General features: G+C 44.1%; 1 protein-coding gene across 1 annotated transcript in view; it reads right to left on the bottom strand.

Moving 5' to 3' along the window:
- NFKB2 (nuclear factor kappa B subunit 2) overlaps positions 1-20796 on the bottom strand; it is a 60495-nt gene extending 39699 nt beyond the window's left edge. Inside the window, 4 exon segments of the mRNA XM_088475624.1 lie at positions 830-911; positions 13417-13490; positions 20263-20370; positions 20782-20796. Coding sequence (XP_088331750.1) covers positions 830-911; positions 13417-13490; positions 20263-20269 — 163 coding nt within the window. The 5' untranslated portion in view covers positions 20270-20370; positions 20782-20796.
- Positions 20797-21358: the final 562 nt, after the last annotated feature.

Genomic DNA, 21358 nt, shown 5'->3' with positions numbered 1-21358 from the left:
TACAATTGGGAACAAACAGTAATAAAACAAGAATAACAGACAGACATAGAGGTATGAGGGCCCTGCTTGAAAGCTTACAATCTATAGGGAAATAGGCATTGATACACAAGGATAGATGCTACCTACTGCATTTTGGCCCAGCCAGATTGCAGAGGTTCTTGGTGGGCTGTATAATCCAGTCACACAGAAATGTTGGGCTACGGCCAGCAGGATGTGAGAGTGAAGGAAGAGTATGTAAAGTTATGTGTGGACTGTATAGGGGGAGATAATTGGGTAGGCTATCTTATGGAGGTTATGTGTTGGTTCTGGATAAGCTTGTCTGAAGTGGTGAGTTTTCAGGGAGTGAATGAAGGATTGGAGACTAGAAGAAAGTCTTATTGTGTGTGTGAGGGCATTTCACATATGGCATTATTGTCATGCAGTTGGTAATGTATATAATATAGGTAAAACTGGGTGCTCGTACAAATATCTACTTACTTTTAATATGTTGCTTTGCATTTTATATTTTGTTGCTTTTGGTGTGTCCTTTATGCATTGTGTGTTGATAAGTTATAATGTAATTTCCTGGGTGGAGTGATATGTAGAATGTTCATTGTACAACAACAACAATTGTATAGTGTATCCTATTGCCTCTACAAGGAGATCCTCCTATGTCATGCAGATTTGGACACTGAAACCCAGTTAATCTGTTTTATGAATGATATGTTTATATACATCAATATCTTATAAATGCTTGTTTTATTATAATAAATGAAGCAATGAACTCATAGCGAATGACATCTAAAGATAGTGGAATAGGATTCCCATCTGTCTCCTATTATTAACTTACGTATTTCCATATCGGGCTCTGGGGTTTCTATTAGCGGAGAATAATCAAGTCCGTTTTCATCCGGTTCCCTTGAAATAATATACTATTTGGAGAAACACAAAAAAATAGACAAACACGTTCTTAGAAGTAGCAAAACCTTTTGTTTTAATCATTATGATTTTGTTGCGTTTTTGCAGCATCACCCAGCATTGTTTGCTGTGGTGTCAGGGAGCAACCGTTCAGGAGCAAAATGGTGCTAAAACGTGCCCTTCCCTGACTTTCACAGCTGTGTTAATTCCACCTATGTAATAGATTCTATATAACAGCCTCTCCCCCTAGTCCAGGGGACCTGCGCGCTGCATGTGATTTCCCAGGGGCTCCACTGGTTTTGCAATACAGAATGGGGCAAATTAATACAGATAACTAAACTAACATCAAATGGCATCAGTGAGGACTGTGTGCAGGAGGATCAATCCAAAGCCGCAATTGCTCTCTTGTAACCAGCTGCAAGAAAGCTACGAGTAATCAAAAGCGGTGTATGCGATGTTGTATGTTATGTATGATTTAACTAAATCCGTTAGCTATTTATACTACTGGTAAATAGACCATTGTAATAACAATTAGTGATTATTATAATCAACAGCATTATGTATTAGATGGTCCAAAAAAATTAAACATGAAAATTTTCTTTCTCCACAAGGTTATATTTATTCCTTAGTACATTAATGTACACCAAAACATATTCCAAACAAACAATATTTAGGGGTCGCCCTATATTGAACTTTCTAGACTTATATCTGCTTCCTTCAGATAGTTGAATACGTCTCGTAAAATCGGACAGCTGTGGACGTTTCAGATTTTTTACCAGTTTTTCTTTGGTTTTCGTAGACACTCGATTGTCAAAAAATGCTAAAGCTACCAAGTGTTCAGAAAGAAACCAGAGGGGTCTGGTAAAAGCAATGTAAGCTTTCTTACCAATTGTTACATCAGGGTAGACTTTTAGGAGACTTAAGAGCTCGATGTCATTATTTGGTGCTCTAATTCCCAATGGAGCTTCATTCCCATACTTTACATAAACCAGACTTACAAACAAAGCCAAATTCACCATGTTCTTTGCCTCTCTAGGTGTTAACTGGAACTGATTTAGAAAGAGACATACTTTCAGAGCATAAATGCCTTTACCCATCCATCGAGCGTGGTGAGTAGGACCAGGAGCTTGAAATGTTTCCCTGCTATTTCCACCACCAAGAAACAAAAGAGATAAATGCAAAAGCTCTCGATAATCGTCTCTTGGTTTTGTTTTTCCAGTGCATTTGGTAAATATTCTAACATTTCCTGTCATAATCTGTTTAATGTAGGATTTTGGAAGAGGGCAATATCCACTAGACTATACACGTTTTTATTAATACTTCTCCATTCTTTCTGAAAGCGGTTGAAAATTCCAACGTCTGGGCCTCCAGTAGAGCCGAATATACATGAGAAGACATTTGATAGCATAATCTCCATTTGTGTCGGCTTCCAGAAAGTAAACTTCTGGGCGACCACTATACTACAACGTACAATGCTAAAATTTGGTACACAAGTTACTACAATATAATGGACAAAAATAGTCTATGTGGAGGCATGATTCAAGCATCTTTGTTTTTGACAATGTTAAAGTGGACCACCCTATTATGTATATTTCATGAGAGGAAGCTAAAATAATTGAAATTACAAGAATAAAAAGGGAATATGTGTGCAATTTAGCATCCATTTGAGCAAAATGAACTAAGCAGAGGCTTTCAACCTGCTGGGATCTGGCATGTATCAACAGCGGGTTTCAGTTCAAAACCAATTAATTTCCGAAAGGTAATTTTAACCTTCTAAATTGAACCCCCTAGGAGAAACTAGACCCCAGTTGATTGCACTAGGGCTCTTCCCAACATCCGAGGGGTGTGAGTGTTTGGGTAATTATAATGTTTAAATATCAGAAAATATACTGTATATATTTTTCCTCTTACTGCAGTCCTACAGGTCCCAGAGAACCCAGTCTAGCCCAATTTTAATGGATGCCAGGGCATGCTAGCACTTGGAGAACCACAAGTAGCAACATGCCCAGGCATCCATGATCATGATCCATGGGAACTACAGTGCAAAGAGCCTGTTATTCCCATTGAAATAAACAGCTGTGATTTGATTGGTCATTCTGATTAGTAAGTACTAACCGCCCACATGTTGTATTAGCCAATCAGAATCTCATGGTCTGACCAATCAAAGTGCAGCAATTAATTTCATTGGGAATGACCAGCTCTATCCTGTCATTCGCGATTTGCGGTTTCTTAGAGACATGTTGTGCATTATTATTGTGGGATTTTTAGTCAAGCCAGGACATGGATGCTACATTGATTGAAGAGGACCATCTAAGTGAATTTATGAAAGTAATTAATATTTAAGAGATATCTAGTGGAGTTTTTTTCACAAATAAAAGACCTTTTAATTCGGTGTGTATCCTGTGTTTTTTTAAAACCCTTTTTTATAGGTACTCTGCAGATCTCCGCAGGTCCTGGATGTCACAGAATGCTGGAAAATTATTGTTATCCCAACGCCTCTAGGTGTTGGGAACAGCCCTAGTAGTGCTATCAGTTCAGGGCTGATTTCTCCGAGAGGGGGAGGCACCTGGGGAAACCAGCCTTGCGCTGACCTGCCCTAGTAAATTTCCCCCTGTATATGGGATATTGCACCATACTATAAATGACACTTATGAGACAGCCGCTTCCATTCCCAGTACATGCAACCACACAAATGGTATCTTCCACAATTGAAGTACTATACATCAGCATTCAAAGAGTGCAACGTTCTTTCTTTTATGGGGTACCGGAGCTGACGGCCCACTCAGGTCCCATTTGTAACCGCATGGCACTAGGTTCTATGCATCGAGATGCTGGGCTGTCCCCGCTCTAACCCCTACACTTAGAATAGATGCTGTGCGCATGCACACAGCTTCCATTCTCCTGCTGCTCACCCGCTGCTCTGCTATGCTCCCCCCCACAGCCAGTCATCAGATGTAAATCGGAATGCTGCATCTGATGGCTAGCAACCATCGAATTCCCGGCATTTGATGGAAAAAGTACTTACATCAAATCGGAAACATCAATGGTTGCTAACCATCGGTTTCCGATGCCCATCCCTACCTTGCAGATCATTTGCACCCGCTCATGTCATGCATTCACTCAGAGAGGACTAGGCTATATCAGCGTGACAGTGCGCCACCGCATAGGTCCGTAGCCACAAGATTATGGCAGGGGGAGCATTCAACTGAGTTTGGTATCATGAGTTAGATTCCTTGTTTGCCAGATTTTAACCCAATAGAACACATGTGATATGCACTTCAAAGTGCCATTAATGGCAGGGTTCCACCACCGGTGAATATTAGGGCATTGTGGAACATTATTCAGGAGGCATAGTGTATTCAATCTACACGGTACTTCAATCGTGGAGTCCATACCCTATCATGTTGCTGCTGTAATGCAATCGAAAGGAGGATCTAAGCTTTACTAGACAGGTGTCTCAGTTTTTCTGGCACATGGGAGAAGTATATACAGAAGCCATAAAGGAGTTCTGTAAATATGCAAATGCACAAGACAACAGACGAGTGTTTTTATAGAGGTCGCCGATCTCCAGTGACAAAAGACTAAAGCTGACCACACATTACACGATTACTGTTCCAATAATCAACTAGCTGGCTGTTTAGAACTATATTTGTGTAAAGTGTGATAGCAAACGATAATCATCAGGTTACCGGACGTTCCAACATGTCAGTTAAATCAAACTTATTTGATTTAACCTATCAAACCAGCCTAATATTGTCCCAGCTGAGTTATTCTGTTTTTGGAGGGTGGGGGTTCACAAGTTCCTTTTGGACTACTTCAGGACCTTAGGACTAGGTAAATATTTCATAAAAGGGGTCAATATATAGAAACAGTTTCTATGATTTTATTTGTTAAATAGTTTTTCTTCCAGTCTGTGTATTTAATTAAATTTTTTCTTTGGTGAACTACAGGTCCCAGACAACCTAGCAATTGTGTTTCTTTTTTGGCAACCTTGCCTTGCTAAAAAAAATGTGGTTCACTAAAGACAAAGTGCGTATTAATCTATTTTTATTTCTATGACCTCTATACCCACCTTGTATCATGTATGGAGAAGAACCTTGGGTCTATTGGCACCTGGGCTAGTTATAATCATAAATTTGCATAATTTTTTTTAGAGACTGTTGCCCTCTGAGGAAACCAACCCTGGTTCCAACTGGCCTGGGGCGGATTGAAATAAAAGTGGGGGTACCGGTAGGGTTCCACCATCCCAGGCTGGCAAAGTCCACATTGTTTTTTTCCCCGATTTTGGGGTAACAAGCACTGGGCTGAAAGTGTCAGTGCTGGTTTAAAAGTAGGAGAGGGACTCCTATGCATTTTTATATTAGATTAACTATTTTATTCTGTTTTTATCATGCAGAAGTAGGCAGACTTGTCCGCCTACTTATGGGATATCAGAAAATCGTTTAGTTGGATAGAAAAATTGTTCAGCAGGCTGGTCTGATGAAAAAGTTGGTTAGTGCAGGGAGTACCACGTCGTTTAGTAAGTCAGACAAATTGTTCAGTAGGATCAAAAGTTGGGTAGTGTATGGCCAGGTTATAGCAAAGTCACAGATTTGCAGTCAAAGAATATCTTCAATATAAAAACATGCTGATATCTGTTGGAAGGGGTGCGCTACTGTGCTGCCACCCTCCTGCATCCTGTTAGTTACACTGAGCCGGTGGTCATCAGGATCCACTGGAGCTCAGTCAGAAGGGGCGCAACTTCTGACATGCGCTACTGCACATACATGGCGTCTCCATGTGTCTTTACTCCATTGCATCCATATGGCCACAACAGACTCTGAGACTCACACCACGGTCAAAGCTATTTCAGTGCCCAAACATAACAGCAAGTACCCTATACCATCACCGATATATAGTAGGATTCCAGGGCTACAACTGCTGGTGCATTGTGCATTCGCCAGCTCACATCTGGCACACCTGTACTATCCCTGTGTCATTTGTTACTTGCTGTTCTACTAGATTACAATACATCTAGGAACTGGTTAAGCATACCATGTGTATACTAACAGCCACCTGGGTTACACACCCACTACCATGAATACCTGGCAAGTACATGTGCACCTGGGTTTAACTTCTTATCTGGAGGAGTACTACACTAAGCACATACCACTGTGACAGCTTTACTCTGCTACTGCTATCTGCTGTCACCATAATGCTCTGCTGCTAGAATCTGCTGTCACCATACTACTCTGCTACTACTATCTGCTATCACCATACTGCTCTGCTGCTACTATCTGCTATCACCATACTACTCTGCTACAACTATCTGTTGTCACCATAATGCTCTGCTGCTACTATCTGCTGTCACCATACTACTCTGCTACTACTATCTGCTGTCACCATAATGCTCTGCTGTTACAATCTGCTGTCACCATACTACTCTGCTACTACTATCTGCTGTCACCATAATGCTCTGCTGCTACTATCTGCTGTCACCATACTGCTCTGCTACAACTATCTGCTGTCACCATACTACTCTGCTACTACTATCTGCTGTCACCATACTACTCTGCTACTACTATCTGCTGTCACCATAATGCTCTGCTGCTACTATCTGCTGTCACCATACTACTCTGCTACTATCTGCTGTCACCATACTACTCTGCTTCTGCTATCTGCTGTCACCATACTGCTCTGCTAGTATTATCTGCTTTAACCATACTGCTCTGCTACTATCTGTTGTCATCATACTACTCTGCTACTACTATCTGCTGTCACCATACTGCTCTGCTACAACTATCTGCTGCCACCATACTACTCTGCTACTACTGTCTGCTGTCACCATACTACTCTGCTACTACTATCTGCTGTCACCATACTGCTCTGCTATTATCTGCTTTCACCATACTGCTCTGCGACTACTATCTGTTGTCACCATACTACTCTGCGACTACTATCTGCTGTCACCATACTACTCTGCTACAACTATCTGCTGTCACCATACTGCTCTGCTACTATTATCTGCTGTCACCATACTACTCTGCTACTACTATCTGCTGTCACCATACTGCTCTGTGACTATCTGCTGTCACCATACTGCTCTGCTACTATTATCTGCTGTCACCATACTACTCTGCTACTACTATCTGCTGTCACCATACTGCTCTGCTACTACTATCTGCTGTCACCATACTACTCTGCTACTACTATCTGCTGTCACCATACTGCTCTGCTACTACTATCTGCTGTCACCATACTACTCTGCTAGTATTATCTGCTGTCAGCATACTGCTCTGCTATTATCTGCTTTCACCATACTGCTCTGTGACTACTATCTGCTGTCACCATACTACTCTGGTACTGCTAACTGCTGTCATCATACTGCTCTACGACTACTATCTGCTGTCACCATACTGCTCTGCTATTATCTGCTGTCATCATACTACTCTGCTACTACTATCTGCTGTCACCATACTGCTCTGCTATTATCTGCTTTCACCATACTGCTCTGCTACTATCTGTTGTCATCAAACTACTCTGCTTCTGCTATCACCATACTGCTCTGCTACTATTATCTGCTGTCACCATAATGCTCTGCTACTATCTGCTGTCACCATACTACTCTGCTATTACTATCTGCTGTCACCATACTACTCTGCTACTACTATCTGCTGTCACCATACTGCTCTGCTATTATCTGCTTTCACCATACTGCTCTGCGACTACTATCTGCTGTCACCATACTACTCTGCTACTACTATCTGCTGTCACCATACTGCTCTGCTACTACTATCTGCTGTCACCATACTATTCTGCTACTACTATCTGCTGTCACCATACTGCTCTGCTACTACTATCTGCTGTCACCATACTACTCTGATACTACTATCTGCTGTCACCATACTGCTCTGCGACTATCTGCTGTCACCATACTACTCTGCTTCTGCTATCTGCTGTCACCATACTGCTCTGCTAGTATTATCTGCTGTCACCATACTGCTCTGCTACTATCTGTTGTCATCATACTACTCTGCTACTACTATCTGCTGTCACCATACTGCTCTGCTACAACTATCTGCTGTCACCATACTGCTCTGCTACTACTATCTGCTGTCACCATACTACTCTGCTACTACTATCACCATACTGCTCTGCTACTATCTGCTGTCACCATACTGCTCTGCTATTATCTGCTTTCACCATACTGCTCTGTGACTACTATCTGCTGTCACCATACTACTCTGGTACTGCTAACTGCTGTCATCATACTACTCTGCTACTACTATCTGCTGTCACCATACTGCTCTACGACTACTATCTGCTGTCACCATACTGCTCTGCTATTATCTGCTGTCATCATACTACTCTGCTACTACTATCTGCTGTCACCATACTGCTCTGCTATTATCTGCTTTCACCATACTGCTCTGCTACTATCTGTTGTCATCAAACTACTCTGCTTCTGCTCTCACCATACTGCTCTGCTACTATTATCTGCTGTCACCATAATGCTCTGCTACTATCTGCTGTCACCATACTACTCTGCTATTACTATCTGCTGTCACCATACTACTCTGCTACTACTATCTGCTGTCACCATACTGCTCTGCTATTATCTGCTTTCACCATACTGCTCTGCGACTACTATCTGCTGTCACCATACTACTCTGCTTCTGCTATCTGCTGTCACCATACTGCTCTGCTAGTATTATCTGCTGTCACCATACTGCTCTGCTACTATCTGTTGTCATCATACTACTCTGCTACTACTATCTGCTGTCACCATACTGCTCTGCTACAACTATCTGCTGCCACCATACTGCTCTGCTACTACTGTCTGCTGTCACCATACTACTCTGCTACTACTATCTGCTGTCACCATAATGCTCTGCTGCTACTATCTGCTGTCACCATACTACTCTGCTTCTGCTATCTGCTGTCACCATACTGCTCTGCTAGTATTATCTGCTTTCACCATACTGCTCTGCTACTATCTGTTGTCATCATACTACTCTGCTACTACTATCTGCTGTCACCATACTGCTCTGCTACAACTATCTGCTGTCACCATACTACTCTGCTACTACTGTCTGCTGTCACCATACTACTCTGCTACTACTATCTGCTGTCACCATACTGCTCTGCTACTACTATCTGCTGTCACCATACTGCTCTGCTACTATCTGCTGTCACCATACTACTCTGCTACTACTATCTGCTGTCACCATACTACTCTGCTATTATCTGCTTTCACCATACTGCTCTGTGACTACTATCTGCTGTCACCATACTACTCTGGTACTGCTAACTGCTGTCATCATACTACTCTGCTACTACTATCTGCTGTCACCATACTGCTCTACGACTACTATCTGCTGTCACCATACTGCTCTGCTATTATCTGCTGTCATCATACTACTCTGCTACTACTATCTGCTGTCACCATACTGCTCTGCTATTATCTGCTTTCACCATACTGCTCTGCTACTATCTGTTGTCATCAAACTACTCTGCTTCTGCTCTCACCATACTGCTCTGCTACTATTATCTGCTGTCACCATAATGCTCTGCTACTATCTGCTGTCACCATACTACTCTGCTATTACTATCTGCTGTCACCATACTACTCTGCTACTACTATCTGCTGTCACCATACTGCTCTGCTATTATCTGCTTTCACCATACTGCTCTGCGACTACTATCTGCTGTCACCATACTGCTCTGCTATTATCTGCTTTCACCATACTGATCTGCGACTACTATCTGCTGTCACCATACTACTCTGCTACTACTATCTGCTGTCACCATACTACTCTGCTACTACTATCTGCTGTCACCATACTGCTCTGCTACTATTATCTGCTGTCACCATACTACTCTGCTACTACTATCTGCTGTCACCATACTGCTCTGCGACTATCTGCTGTCACCATACTACTCTGCTACTGCTATCTGCCGTCACCATACTGCTCTGCTAGTATTATCTGCTGTCATCATAGTGCTCTGCTACTACTATCTGCCGTCACCATACTACTCTGCTACTGCTATCACCATACTGCTCTGCTACTACTATCACCATACTACTCTGCTACTACTTTTTGCAAATCCAAACATCTGCGTAAAGAGTTGCAACACCTGCGCACAAAGATGCAGCTTTGGATGCAGATCAGTTGATTATCAGCCTTCTGAGTACCCATATGGCTACTCAGGTTGATCGAAGGAACTGTGGGCCTGATTCAGAGTCGGACGCTCTGACAGAGTGCTTGCTCTGAATCAGGGTCGTCCCTGCTCCTTTTTGGAGCGGCCTCCTGGCCGCTTGCATAGCTGTGGGTGACCACCCACAGCTATAGTGAGCGGCCAAAATGATGGTCGCGATGGTCAAGACCAAGACCATCGCGACCATCGGGCTTGCGACGAGATCCTGCGGTAGGGTCTCGCTGCCGCAAGCCCAGGAGTGCTTTTGGCTCTATCAGAGCCAAAAGCACTCCCACTGACATCACTAGTGATGTCAGTGGGGCCAGCCCCAGACGGTAGGCGTTCCCATGGGAACGCCTCCATCTGGGTAGCAACGCCCCCGGCACGCCCACCAAGGGGGCTTGCTGTCAATCAACATCGACTTGGCCGTCGCTATTCGGGTCTCGCACATGCGCACGACAGAGCTCCCTCCGTTGTGCGCATGTGCACTAGGGCACCATTGACCCGCTTGCGAGCGCTCAGCGTTCGCGAGCGGGTCAGAATCAGGCCCTGTGTACAAAGGTGTAGCTATTCAATCCAACACGCCTATAAAACGGATGCAAAACGCCCTCAGATTTTTTTAACCACCCCTCCATTGCCACCTGCAAACGGTCCCTACCTGTCAATCATCTAAATCCTCTCTGCGAGGGACATCGCAGAGGCACCAGGACGCATCCGCCATGTGACCGAGATGCATGCGCTGTAATAAAAACATCGGCCAACTGCGTAAATAATGGCATAGCGCACATCTCTGAATCAGACCCAATATCAACAGTTAACAGGATGCAGTTACAGTGTTTCTTTTCTGCTGTGATTCATTGCTTACTATCTTTCTGCATTACGGGAATCACCAGTGATAACATTGCAAGCTCTTAATCAGAGAATGAGGAAATGAGACTCCATGCTATTCTTTTCTCATATTCTTTAGTAATCAGCATGAAATTCAATAATGAAACAGTTTTATAATAAGGTGACGTTGTTAGAAAACCACAGAAATCTCCCAAGGTTTCCTATGGCGTAACTGAAACGGTTCCGTGTACCTGGGCACATCACGTACGACTGATCTCCTGCTACAACTCTGCTCAGTAAAAAATAAACAACCTTCAGAGTTTCCATTTTACAAATATTTTTTTTTGCTTTCAAAATAAAACATGTATACGCTGGGGGTATGCAAGTAACTAAATGTGCTTACACCACCAGATATTCTGTGTGTAACCTAGAGCAGCTGCTGCACAATTTTGCATTAAAATGTTAATTTAAAAAAATCCCAGGTAAAAACACATAAAAAGAATACAAGGGCAACACTGGAGGCAGATACAAATGAATGTACTTTACTGCAGAAATAGGAATTTCCACTCTCTCAACATGAGACGGCCATTATCTGTGATTTATGGGGGAATTTTACAGTTTAGCTTTTGCACTGCCAGCAAAACACTCACACAGTTAAGGGGAAAGAACATCTTCACTGTTAATATACTGTACAAATATGTTTTAACATGTATAAATAGGTTATTTGTTTTATAATCTTCACTGAGTTGGGGATTATATATAACTTCAATTACACAGGTACTATATACGGTGTCATTGCTGATTCAGCATTAACACTGTAACCATGCTTTTCTCTGCACCAAGTTACCTGCACAACTAGGGGATCATGGCTGTAGGTGTAACTAGCCACATGGCTGCACAGCACTTGGTGCCGCTGAATGAAGTGAAAATGAGCTTACCAGTACCGGAATGTGACGTGAGAATGCACCAAACAAGCAATTCCCCAATGGGATCAGGAAATAAGATGAAAAAACACATGCAGCAGGCTGAATATATGCATCTGGCCTGGAGGTGGTATGAAGCCAGAACGTTACAGGGGAGCAACCTCTGGGGAACTCAGGAAGGCTCAGCTATACCTGCCATTACTTATATCACTACCTTTGGATAACTGTAATTCATCATCTTACACACACTTTCCTGAAACACTGAAGCTGGGTACACACCTGGACGATGATGTGACCCAGCGATGTAACGATACATCGCACCCACCATACACATTGCACGATCTGGCGTATGACAATGCGATGTGTCATTACATGCTACATGTAACTACACTGCATCGTTCACTGCATTGTCCCATTTGACGTGCAGCACAGCAGATGAGATGATGGGATGAACGACTGCCAGGTACGACGGATCGGCATACACATTATACAATGTGCCCGATATATATGGCTCTGATCCGCGGTGGAATGATAGATCGTAGATGGATCGTATTGTGTGTACTCAGTTTTGCTAAACACACTGCATAATCTTTCAGTCTTCTGCGTTCCAACCTTTTGTAAAATCAGGTAGAACATTTTAGTTTATAAGCATCTCTGAGACATGTACATATGCAGCCAGTAAATAGCTCCTGAGATGTAAAGAGATATCATTGTGATCGGCTAAAACAGTTTTCCCCTGTATTCTCACTGTTTGCAAGTCTGCACAGACGGTGTTCCCTGGTATAGGCTACAACCAAGCAACTGAATGTCATTATTATTATTATTTTTAATAACAACCTTCATTGGGTGCCACAAAGAGTCACAGTGCCTTACAGAGTGCATATACAGATATAGTGCAAACAAATAGGATATACAGTCAAATAAAGAAAATTACAATATAAATAAGCTAGATAATTAACAAACAATGGTGTATATGCAGACACAATAACAAGAGTCAGTGCTAGCTTAAATCTGTACACTAGGTGATGGTTGCAGCAGACAGGTCCAGGGAGACTGTGAGCTACTGGGACACAAAGGTAAAAGTGAGGAATGTCAGAGTACATGAGGTAGGAGGGCCCTGCTCGTGAGAGCTTACAATCTACAGGGGGAGTGGGACAGACGAGGCGAGTGTGCTTGGACACAAATGGGTGGTTTAGGACTAGATTGAATAGGCTTTAGTGAAGAACTAGATCCATATGCCGTCATTTTACAAACTTACACCTCACAAGAGGTTTCATGGGGAATATTCAGCAGCCGAAACTTATTTACAAATGAAATTATAATGCAATCAGTGGGAAGTAATAATGGTTCCATACAGAATGTATCTGCCTCGGCACACGCTGAACAAGTTCTGCATAAGGGAAGTAGTGACACTGACAGCTGCATAACTGGAAATACTATCTGCTGTAAGTGCAGGGAGAGATGTTAGGCACTGTTCCAACTTGTAGCAGGAAAGAGTTAATGTGCAGACACAGTATGATCACTGTATAAACCCAACTGCACTAAATATATCACAATAGGTTAAGATGAGCAAGATTATTAAAATACTTACTGGATCGTATGATTCCATTTTGCAGATATTGTTAGTCATGGTCTTCTGCCAGGTTGCAGCCTCAATACAGAGATCTGGGTAGAAAGAATGAGGTTTCAAATGCAGGTCATTTAAGGAATGGCAGGTCTCTCAGGGTGCCTGTATGTACAGTGTGCCCATGCAGACAGCAAAGGGAAAATGACAATATTCTCTTAGCAGGAAACCAGCCAGACTGTATTACTAGGGGAAAACTGCAGAAGAGGGGGGAGGAGAAGTGTACAGAGTACTCTGCAAGGGAAATGTACCAAACAAGGGAGGTAAATAGCCCCAGGAAAGTTGGAGCGGTACAGAAAAGTCCCTAAAATACCAACTAAGTGAGAAATGACATCACAGTCACATGTCTAACAGTGCAACGCCCCTTTCTAAGCAGGAAGCAAAACATCTCTAGTTTATTCACCTAGTACTGTGCTGTGCAGACACATATCCACAGGGAATACAGGGCTGTCCCCAAGCTCACACTCTATGCTTCTGATCAGGGTCATCATACATTTCTAGGTGACATATACATCTGGCTAATGAGTAGTTCAATTTAAAAACAACAAGTAAAAATCTTTAGACCTGGGACTGTCCTTAGGAGTACACTGCTTTTTCCAATTAGGTTACATTGCTCAATCTTTCTTAACCGTTACAATGTATAATTATTACTAGTGGTGTCTTTTATTTATAAGGCGCTGCAAATTTTGGGCTGCAGGGAGGGAAATAATAATGTACATCTGGATCTAGAGGTATGAAAGGGCATTGCCTAGCCACACTCTACACAATAATACCCACAGCACTACAGTCTGAATATCAATCTATAAAAAATTATATATTTAAGGTTGATATTCGGACTTCAGCTTTGTATTTTTGTTTGCATTGTTTGACCCTTTCTAGCCCAATGGGTATTGTTGTAGTGTTTATTCTGGTAAGTATGCAGCATGACATAGGGGGTCATTCAGACCCGCTCGCGAGCGCAGGACGCTCGCAAGCGGGTCGATGTTCCCCCACTGCGCATGCGCACGACGGAGGGAGCCTTTGGTGGGCGTGTCTGCCAGACGGAGGCGTTCCCATGGGAACGCCTACCGTCTGAAGCCGGCCCCACTGACATCACTAGTGATGTCAGTGGGAGTGATTTTGGCTCTGATAGAGCCAAAATCACTCCAGGGCTTGCGGCAGCGAGACCCTACCGCAGGGTCTCCGTCGCAAGCCCGATGGTCAAGACCATCGCGACCATCATCATGGACACTCGCATATGCTGTTGGCGGTCACCCACAGCTATGCGAGCGGCCAGGAGGCCGCTCCATTTTCATGGAGGAGGGCACTGATTCAGAGCGAACGCTCTGGTCAGAGCGTTCGGCTCTGAATCAGGCCCATAGTTCCCCTGCATGCAAGCAAACTTTTGCATTTGCACCCTTTGCAGTGCAACAGTTTCCTCAACTACAAATCCTGCACTAAGGCAAAATTTCTGCCCGGTATATGCCTACAATAAATTGTGCAGCTCCAATAAATGCTCTTACCTGACAGAGCAATTATCAGATCTGTGTGTGGCCGTATAAACAGAGTAATATTTAGCTCAGTCGGTGATGTCTGCAGATGTCTTCAACAAGATCGAGAGGTCGGGAATGAGATAGCGTGTGCAGCACATGAGATCCCCAGCTCCCAATCTGACCGTTGCAGGAGCGTTTGAAGCTGTTTATAGGATAGTGCTCCTGCATACACACTATACAGTGATCAGGCCCGATCATACAATAATTGACTAATTGCCCTTATAATTGTATAGTGTGTTACCGGCTTTACTCTATATCAGTCCCTGTATGAGTAAAACACAATATAGCAAATACTGTAAGGCACTACATTGACCATGCAGCAACATATGTACAAAAATACTCGCCTGGTCTCCCGAGCACTAGTGGGTTGAGCCAGATAACGTGATTTGTGACATTATGTCCCGACTTAATTATTATATGATTATAAATGATTATATACTGTAGATAGGATAGGATATTATTTTTTTATTCAACAGCACATGCCAGAACCCCTCTCTGTCCACTGCAGTGCCCAGTGAGTGTGTGGCCGGCCCAGCCACCCCCCTCTCTCCTCCTATGACTATCTCCCAGCCTGAGATAGATAACTCACATCAGACACTCTGTCCTTGCTGCCTTCTTTCTTAATGTTGCTGGCCTGCTGCAGAGGCCTGGTCGCTTCTCTGATGGGCACTGGGTGGCAGCTAATATGGTGGCAGAGCAGAGAGTCGTCACTCATGGCTCCGCAAAGGTCAATGGGAGGAGTGGCCGTGGCTGGGCATGCTCAGCATGCCCGCCCGCGGACATCTTGCGGGTCTCCTCCTGTAGCCAGAATGAGCTTCTGCACCAAAACACATTCTGACTGACCTGGCTGCGCTGCGTTGTCCAATCGGATCTGAGCTCTGATCGCGGCAGTGGAGAGGGTGAAGGAGTAATGTGCATGTGCAGACTGGCCACCTGGCATGTGCAATACATGATAGTCCATTGCTGGCAGAAATAGGCTGCCAGTAACAGTGTGGAGGATCCCGCTGAGGAGGACGACGTCGCAGGACCTTGCCGGAGGGGTAAGTTATGTTAAATACCAATGGCATATTCGCTAGTATCACAGCGATACTAAAGGAAATATGCCGCTGGTAATATGGATCGTTGTTAAATTGAGCCCTTATTACCTGTCTAGGCTCCACACTAAAAGGTAAATGCCTGTTGGTAGCATCATGGAGGCAGTCATCAATCAATAAAAGCAGGGGAAGAGAAGAGAATGGAAAGTAGAAGGGGAGCGATGGAGAAGAAATGAGGAGGCAGGTGTGAGGTCAGTAACCCCACTGCTATACAGCTACATATATGTGTGTGGGGTGCAGGTTATTTGCAAATAATACTCCTCTACGTGGCAGAGTGCCAAATAGCAATAAATCAACTTTTATGTCTTTTACTATTGATGATACTGGATCAGAACCTCTATATACCCCTGCCTATACCTTCTAATATCCTAGCTATAAACCTCTAAGGAGGACGCAGTCATACAGTAAATAAAGACTTAAGGCCTGGAATCTGTGGTTCCAAAGCACAAGTATTATTCAGGTAAAAGTACAGTCAGTTACACGCTATTGATCCAGACACAATTCGGCACAAAGGAATTATACAGACCCAAGTACAGTATACATACGCAGCGCTTTCTGGTCCAGATGTTAGGCATCAGCAAGAAACCCCTCGTCCCTCAGCGTTCAGCAAGAACACTAAGAACCCAGTGTTGGCGCACACATTTATACCCCCCCAGAATAGACAGGACAATAGAGAAGTTTGTTGCTTATGCCAATGGTTCCCATGGGGGAAGCATCTGTTACAGAGCGTTTAACAGGCTGGTTCAAATAGACTCAACCCAGCCTCCAACAACTGGGGGTCTCTGCCCTCCCACCCCATGCAATCATCCTAACAGTTGTTCATATAATATACATTTTGTTGCTTGAAGTCTCTGCGGTCCATAAGTTGAGAATGCATGATGCGATCTCCACACCGATAATACCGGAATTCTGTTGAAAGAGTACGCATCAATACGAAACCAAACACGGCTTTCTTAGCATGTATAAAACCTTAGTTATCAAATATCTTTATTTCACAGCATTTATACTAACTGAACAAACTTAAATCTTATACCTTAAAGCTTATTAAACCTTTTATGTGGATATGTAATGTGTGAGTATGCGGGGTTTGATATAAAGATGCTAGTTAACTTGGGGCAGATGCGTGCGCATGAAGCTAATAAAACAGTGTTTTCACACAAGGTCTTATGCATTCGCTAATATGCGACTAGTTAACAGCACAATTGTGTGTATTAATGTGTGTATGAGGAATGGTGCACTTAAATCTCACTTACTAAGTGCACACCTAGCAGTGTTGAATGCTGAGCCTTATAGTTCCACATGCCCCTTCTCTCAGCAGCCCCCATCTTTCCCAGGCTCAAGAGAAAAGGCCCTTTATTCTCCCAGACTCTTGTGTGAATGCAAATTAGCCCAGCTACAAGACCCAGACCTAAGATAACACTCTTGGCTTTGAAGTTATTTCATTGCAGGAAGCCTGCTAAGGTAAGGTGTGTATTCTAGCCGGGCCACCTGGAATGAGAGCAGACGTTATCCAGGAAGCTTATCTACACAAGCTAGTTGTCACGTGGCCATTTGCTCTGTTCAGCTAATGCAATCCAATTTTGACATACTGTAAAGCCATTTCTGAAATATATCCTTTATAATACGTAAAGTCATGAAATGGGCTTTTGGTGAATCGCCGTAACTTATGGCGATGGTCACAGATGCATTCGCATGATGCTAATAGTATTATCGCCACATGTACTAAAGTGTGAGTTTATCTAAAATGGCGCTTAGGCGGCCATTTCGCAAAATGGCGTCTTGCGGCCAGTCGCAAGATGGTGTCGCTGCGGTTCAATTTTAAACTGATTTTGTCTCAGCCAATAATCCAGTTTCGACACTATAGAGCAGAGCACAGTCAGAAAGCATGTTATGCATACTCACAGTACAGCCCAGTACACTTACAGTATACTCACAGTACAGCCCAGAGCCCGGTGAGCAGAGGAAAAGGGGAGGTGTAGTGTGCAGTGCAGTGCACAGTACTGCAGCGCGGAGGAAGGGGAGGGAAGTGTCTGCTCTGCTGTGCAGAGGATAGGGTGTAATCCGGCTCACACCGTGCCTTGTGATTGGTCAATTCTGGTTACCTCGTTCCTTTCTGCATTCATTGATTGCCTGACAGAGGAGGTAAGCCACGTCACAGTGTGAGCTTCCCCATAAGGACTTGAGTGCCTCCAACAGTAATTCAGGACAGGACAAAAAACCCGCTCCCCAGCACCGATACCCTACCATGTCCTGTCACTTTGTATGACGACCCAAGCCTTGTTATGCACTGCTCTCTCCTTTTCCTTTTTGTAATGGGTGGTCATACCCGGACCACCCTGTAGTTTCCTCTATGGAGCCGAATGCCCCAAGGCATTATCGTCACCCTAGGCATTTGCTTAGAATACCTATGCCTAGGACTGGCTCTGGGTGTAAAGCAGTGGTTCCCAACTGGGTGCCGTGGCACCCTGGGGTGCTGCAAGGTATATGCTAGGGTGCCACGTGTTGGTGGTCTAGGACCACATCAAATTATTTATTGTCAATGTGATAGGCAAAACCAGAGCTGGCGGCTGGAAATCGTAATATACGTGGACAAGTAGAAGTGCAACCCTGTCCACCACCACCACGTGTCCCTAAGGATAACAGGTAAGCACAATTTACTTAAATAAATCTTTTTTTTCAAAAAGAAACATTTGGCCTAGGAGTGCCGTTAAAAATGCTGATACTCTAGGGTGCCATGATTCAAGAAAGTTTGGGAATCACAGGCGTAAAGGAAAGGATACAATAAACATTGCTCTTGAAGTAATAAATTTTATAGTAAAATAGCACAATGATTAACTATAAGCTATAATTACAGCATTAAGGCCCCTATTTACTACAACCCGCATTTCAAATGGGGATTGTAGTATGATAATTTCACCTAAAGTCGCATTGCGAATTTAGGAATTATCACGAGAATGTATCAACATTCTCAAGCAGGGACAGAGCTTGCAGGAAAGCTCTGAACCTGATTCAGACCCGGTCGCAAGCGCTGAGCTCTCGCAACCGGGTCGATGGTGGCCCACAGCGCATGCGCACGACGGAGCTGGCTCCGTCGTGCGCATGCGCGAGACCCGGCTAGCGACGGGCACTCCGTCGCTCCGGGTCTAGCACCAAAGAGGGCGAGTTGTCGATGTTGAGTGACAGCTCGCCCCCTTTGGTGGGCGGGCTTGGGGAGTGGCTGCCGAAAACGGAGGCGTTCCCATGAGAGCGCCTGCCGTTTGGGGGCGGCCCCACTGACATCACAAGTGATGTCAGTGGAGAGCTTCCGGCTCTGTTAGAGCCGAAAGCTCTCTGGGGCTTGCAATGAACGAGACCCTATCACAAGGGTCTCATCGCAAGCCCGATGGCCGCGATGGTCTTGACCATCGCGACCATCATCATGGCCGCTCGCTATAGCTGTGGGTGGCCATCCACAGCTATGCGAGCGACCAAGAGGCCGCTCCAAAAAATAAAAAGCCTGGCCCTGATTCAGAGCGAGTGCTCTGTCAGAGCGAGTGGCTCTAAATCAGGCCCTCTGTCCCTGCGAATCATCACAGCACAATTCTTACTGTATTTTTAAAAAAAAAAAAATACAGTGATTACAATAATAATCGTGCTTGCGCCGATTCCAGCCCAGTTACACTCGGGGCATGGCCTAATTGCGGGAAGTGTGGCTACGCTCCCTTTAGTAAAAAATATTTGCAGTGCCGACGAGGGGGCTGCTGTGAGCCCCTCAGCCAGGGACAAATCTAGGAGGGGGCACGATCAGTGTGATCGCTCTCTCTTGCAGCGTGTGTGCTGGGCTACTGACAGGTTAGAGGGATGGGGGGGCTGAGGTGGAACTGGGACCACACCGGAACCCTCCAACAAGCCCTTGCAATTAGTACCCGCTCCCCCCCCCTCTGTGCCCCCGCAGCTGATATTTAGGCTGACATATCGCGCCGGCCCTGCAGCACGGCAGATGCATGTATATCCTGCATATATATCAGTAAATCTGCCTGTGTGTACGGGTGACCCGCTCTCCGACCCATATCCCGACTGCAGGAACCGCCGACAATGAAGTCACATATATATATATATCCCAACTTCCCCACTTATGGGACTTAAATGCAGATTAGTAGCCACTACAGCAAGGAGCCATGCAGAGTGGGAATGTCTGTATGTAATACCTTGCATTGGAAACGGGCATCTGCTGCAAGGAATTTGAAAAAGATGATTAAGGTCTGTGTTGAGAAAAACGCCACGGTCTTGCACAGCTATCCCAAAGAAGCCTGTTTCTGAAAAACAGAATTGGTGACGTACATTGTGACCATGGAGTGGGGATCCTTGAAAGACCAAGCCCTGAACAGAATTTAAGAAATCTAGGAGTCTAGTTACTAAGCAGTGTTAGGAGACAGAGTGAAAAGTGATAAGGAAGTGATAAGGTGCCAGCCAATCAGCTCCCAACTGTCATTTTTCAAACACAGCCTGTGAGATGGCAGTTGGGAGCTGATTGGCTGGCACCTTATCACTTCCTTATCACTTTTCACTCTGTCTCCTAACACTGCTTAGTAACTAGACCCCAAAGTGCTAAATTACTTATTTTCAAGCAGCCACACTCTTGTGAGGTCTAGAGGCCAAGATATAGTCAGATAACCTAAATGAACCTATGTCTGAGACCCAAATTTGCAGGCACATAAATATCATACTTTTATAGATGCAACAAAAGTGTCACTGTGCAAAAAGAAGCAGTTCACAGTTTCCTAATAGGAGTAAGTCCTATAGTATGTCTACATTATCTCCCCTTCATTCCTCTTCCTGACGGGAATGACCATCTATAAATAAAATAAAAAAAGAAGGGGCGCAATTAGAGAAGTACATTACAAATTTCCACACAATGAGACATGTACATAAAAAATATTAATATATCACAATACCTGTGTGATGTAATGGAAAACCTGCTACCTGCTTTTTGCTGGAATCATGTTAAATGTCAAAGCCGCTGCATCACAGATGGTCCCACATCCTGGGGAAGACGTACTAAGTTCTGGAAAGTGATAAAGTGGAGAGTGATAAACGACCAACCAATCAGCTCCTGTCATTTTTCAAACACAGCCTGTAACATGACAGTTGGGAGCTGAGTGGCTGGCAGTTTATCACTCTCCAGTTTATAACTTTTCAGAGCTTAATACATATTCCCCAGGGTGCGTTACCCATGCAGTTCATGGCACGCCACCGACTTTGACAAACCATGTTGGTCATGGCATGAATTAAAGTAGAGCTGCT

This window comes from Taudactylus pleione, unplaced genomic scaffold, assembly GCF_031769625.1.
Source record: "Taudactylus pleione unplaced genomic scaffold, aTauple2 ptg000016l, whole genome shotgun sequence".
Taxonomy (NCBI): Eukaryota; Metazoa; Chordata; class Amphibia; order Anura; family Myobatrachidae; genus Taudactylus; species Taudactylus pleione.
Note: the sequence above shows the minus strand (reverse complement) of the source record. Positions and strands in the feature narration are given on the sequence as shown.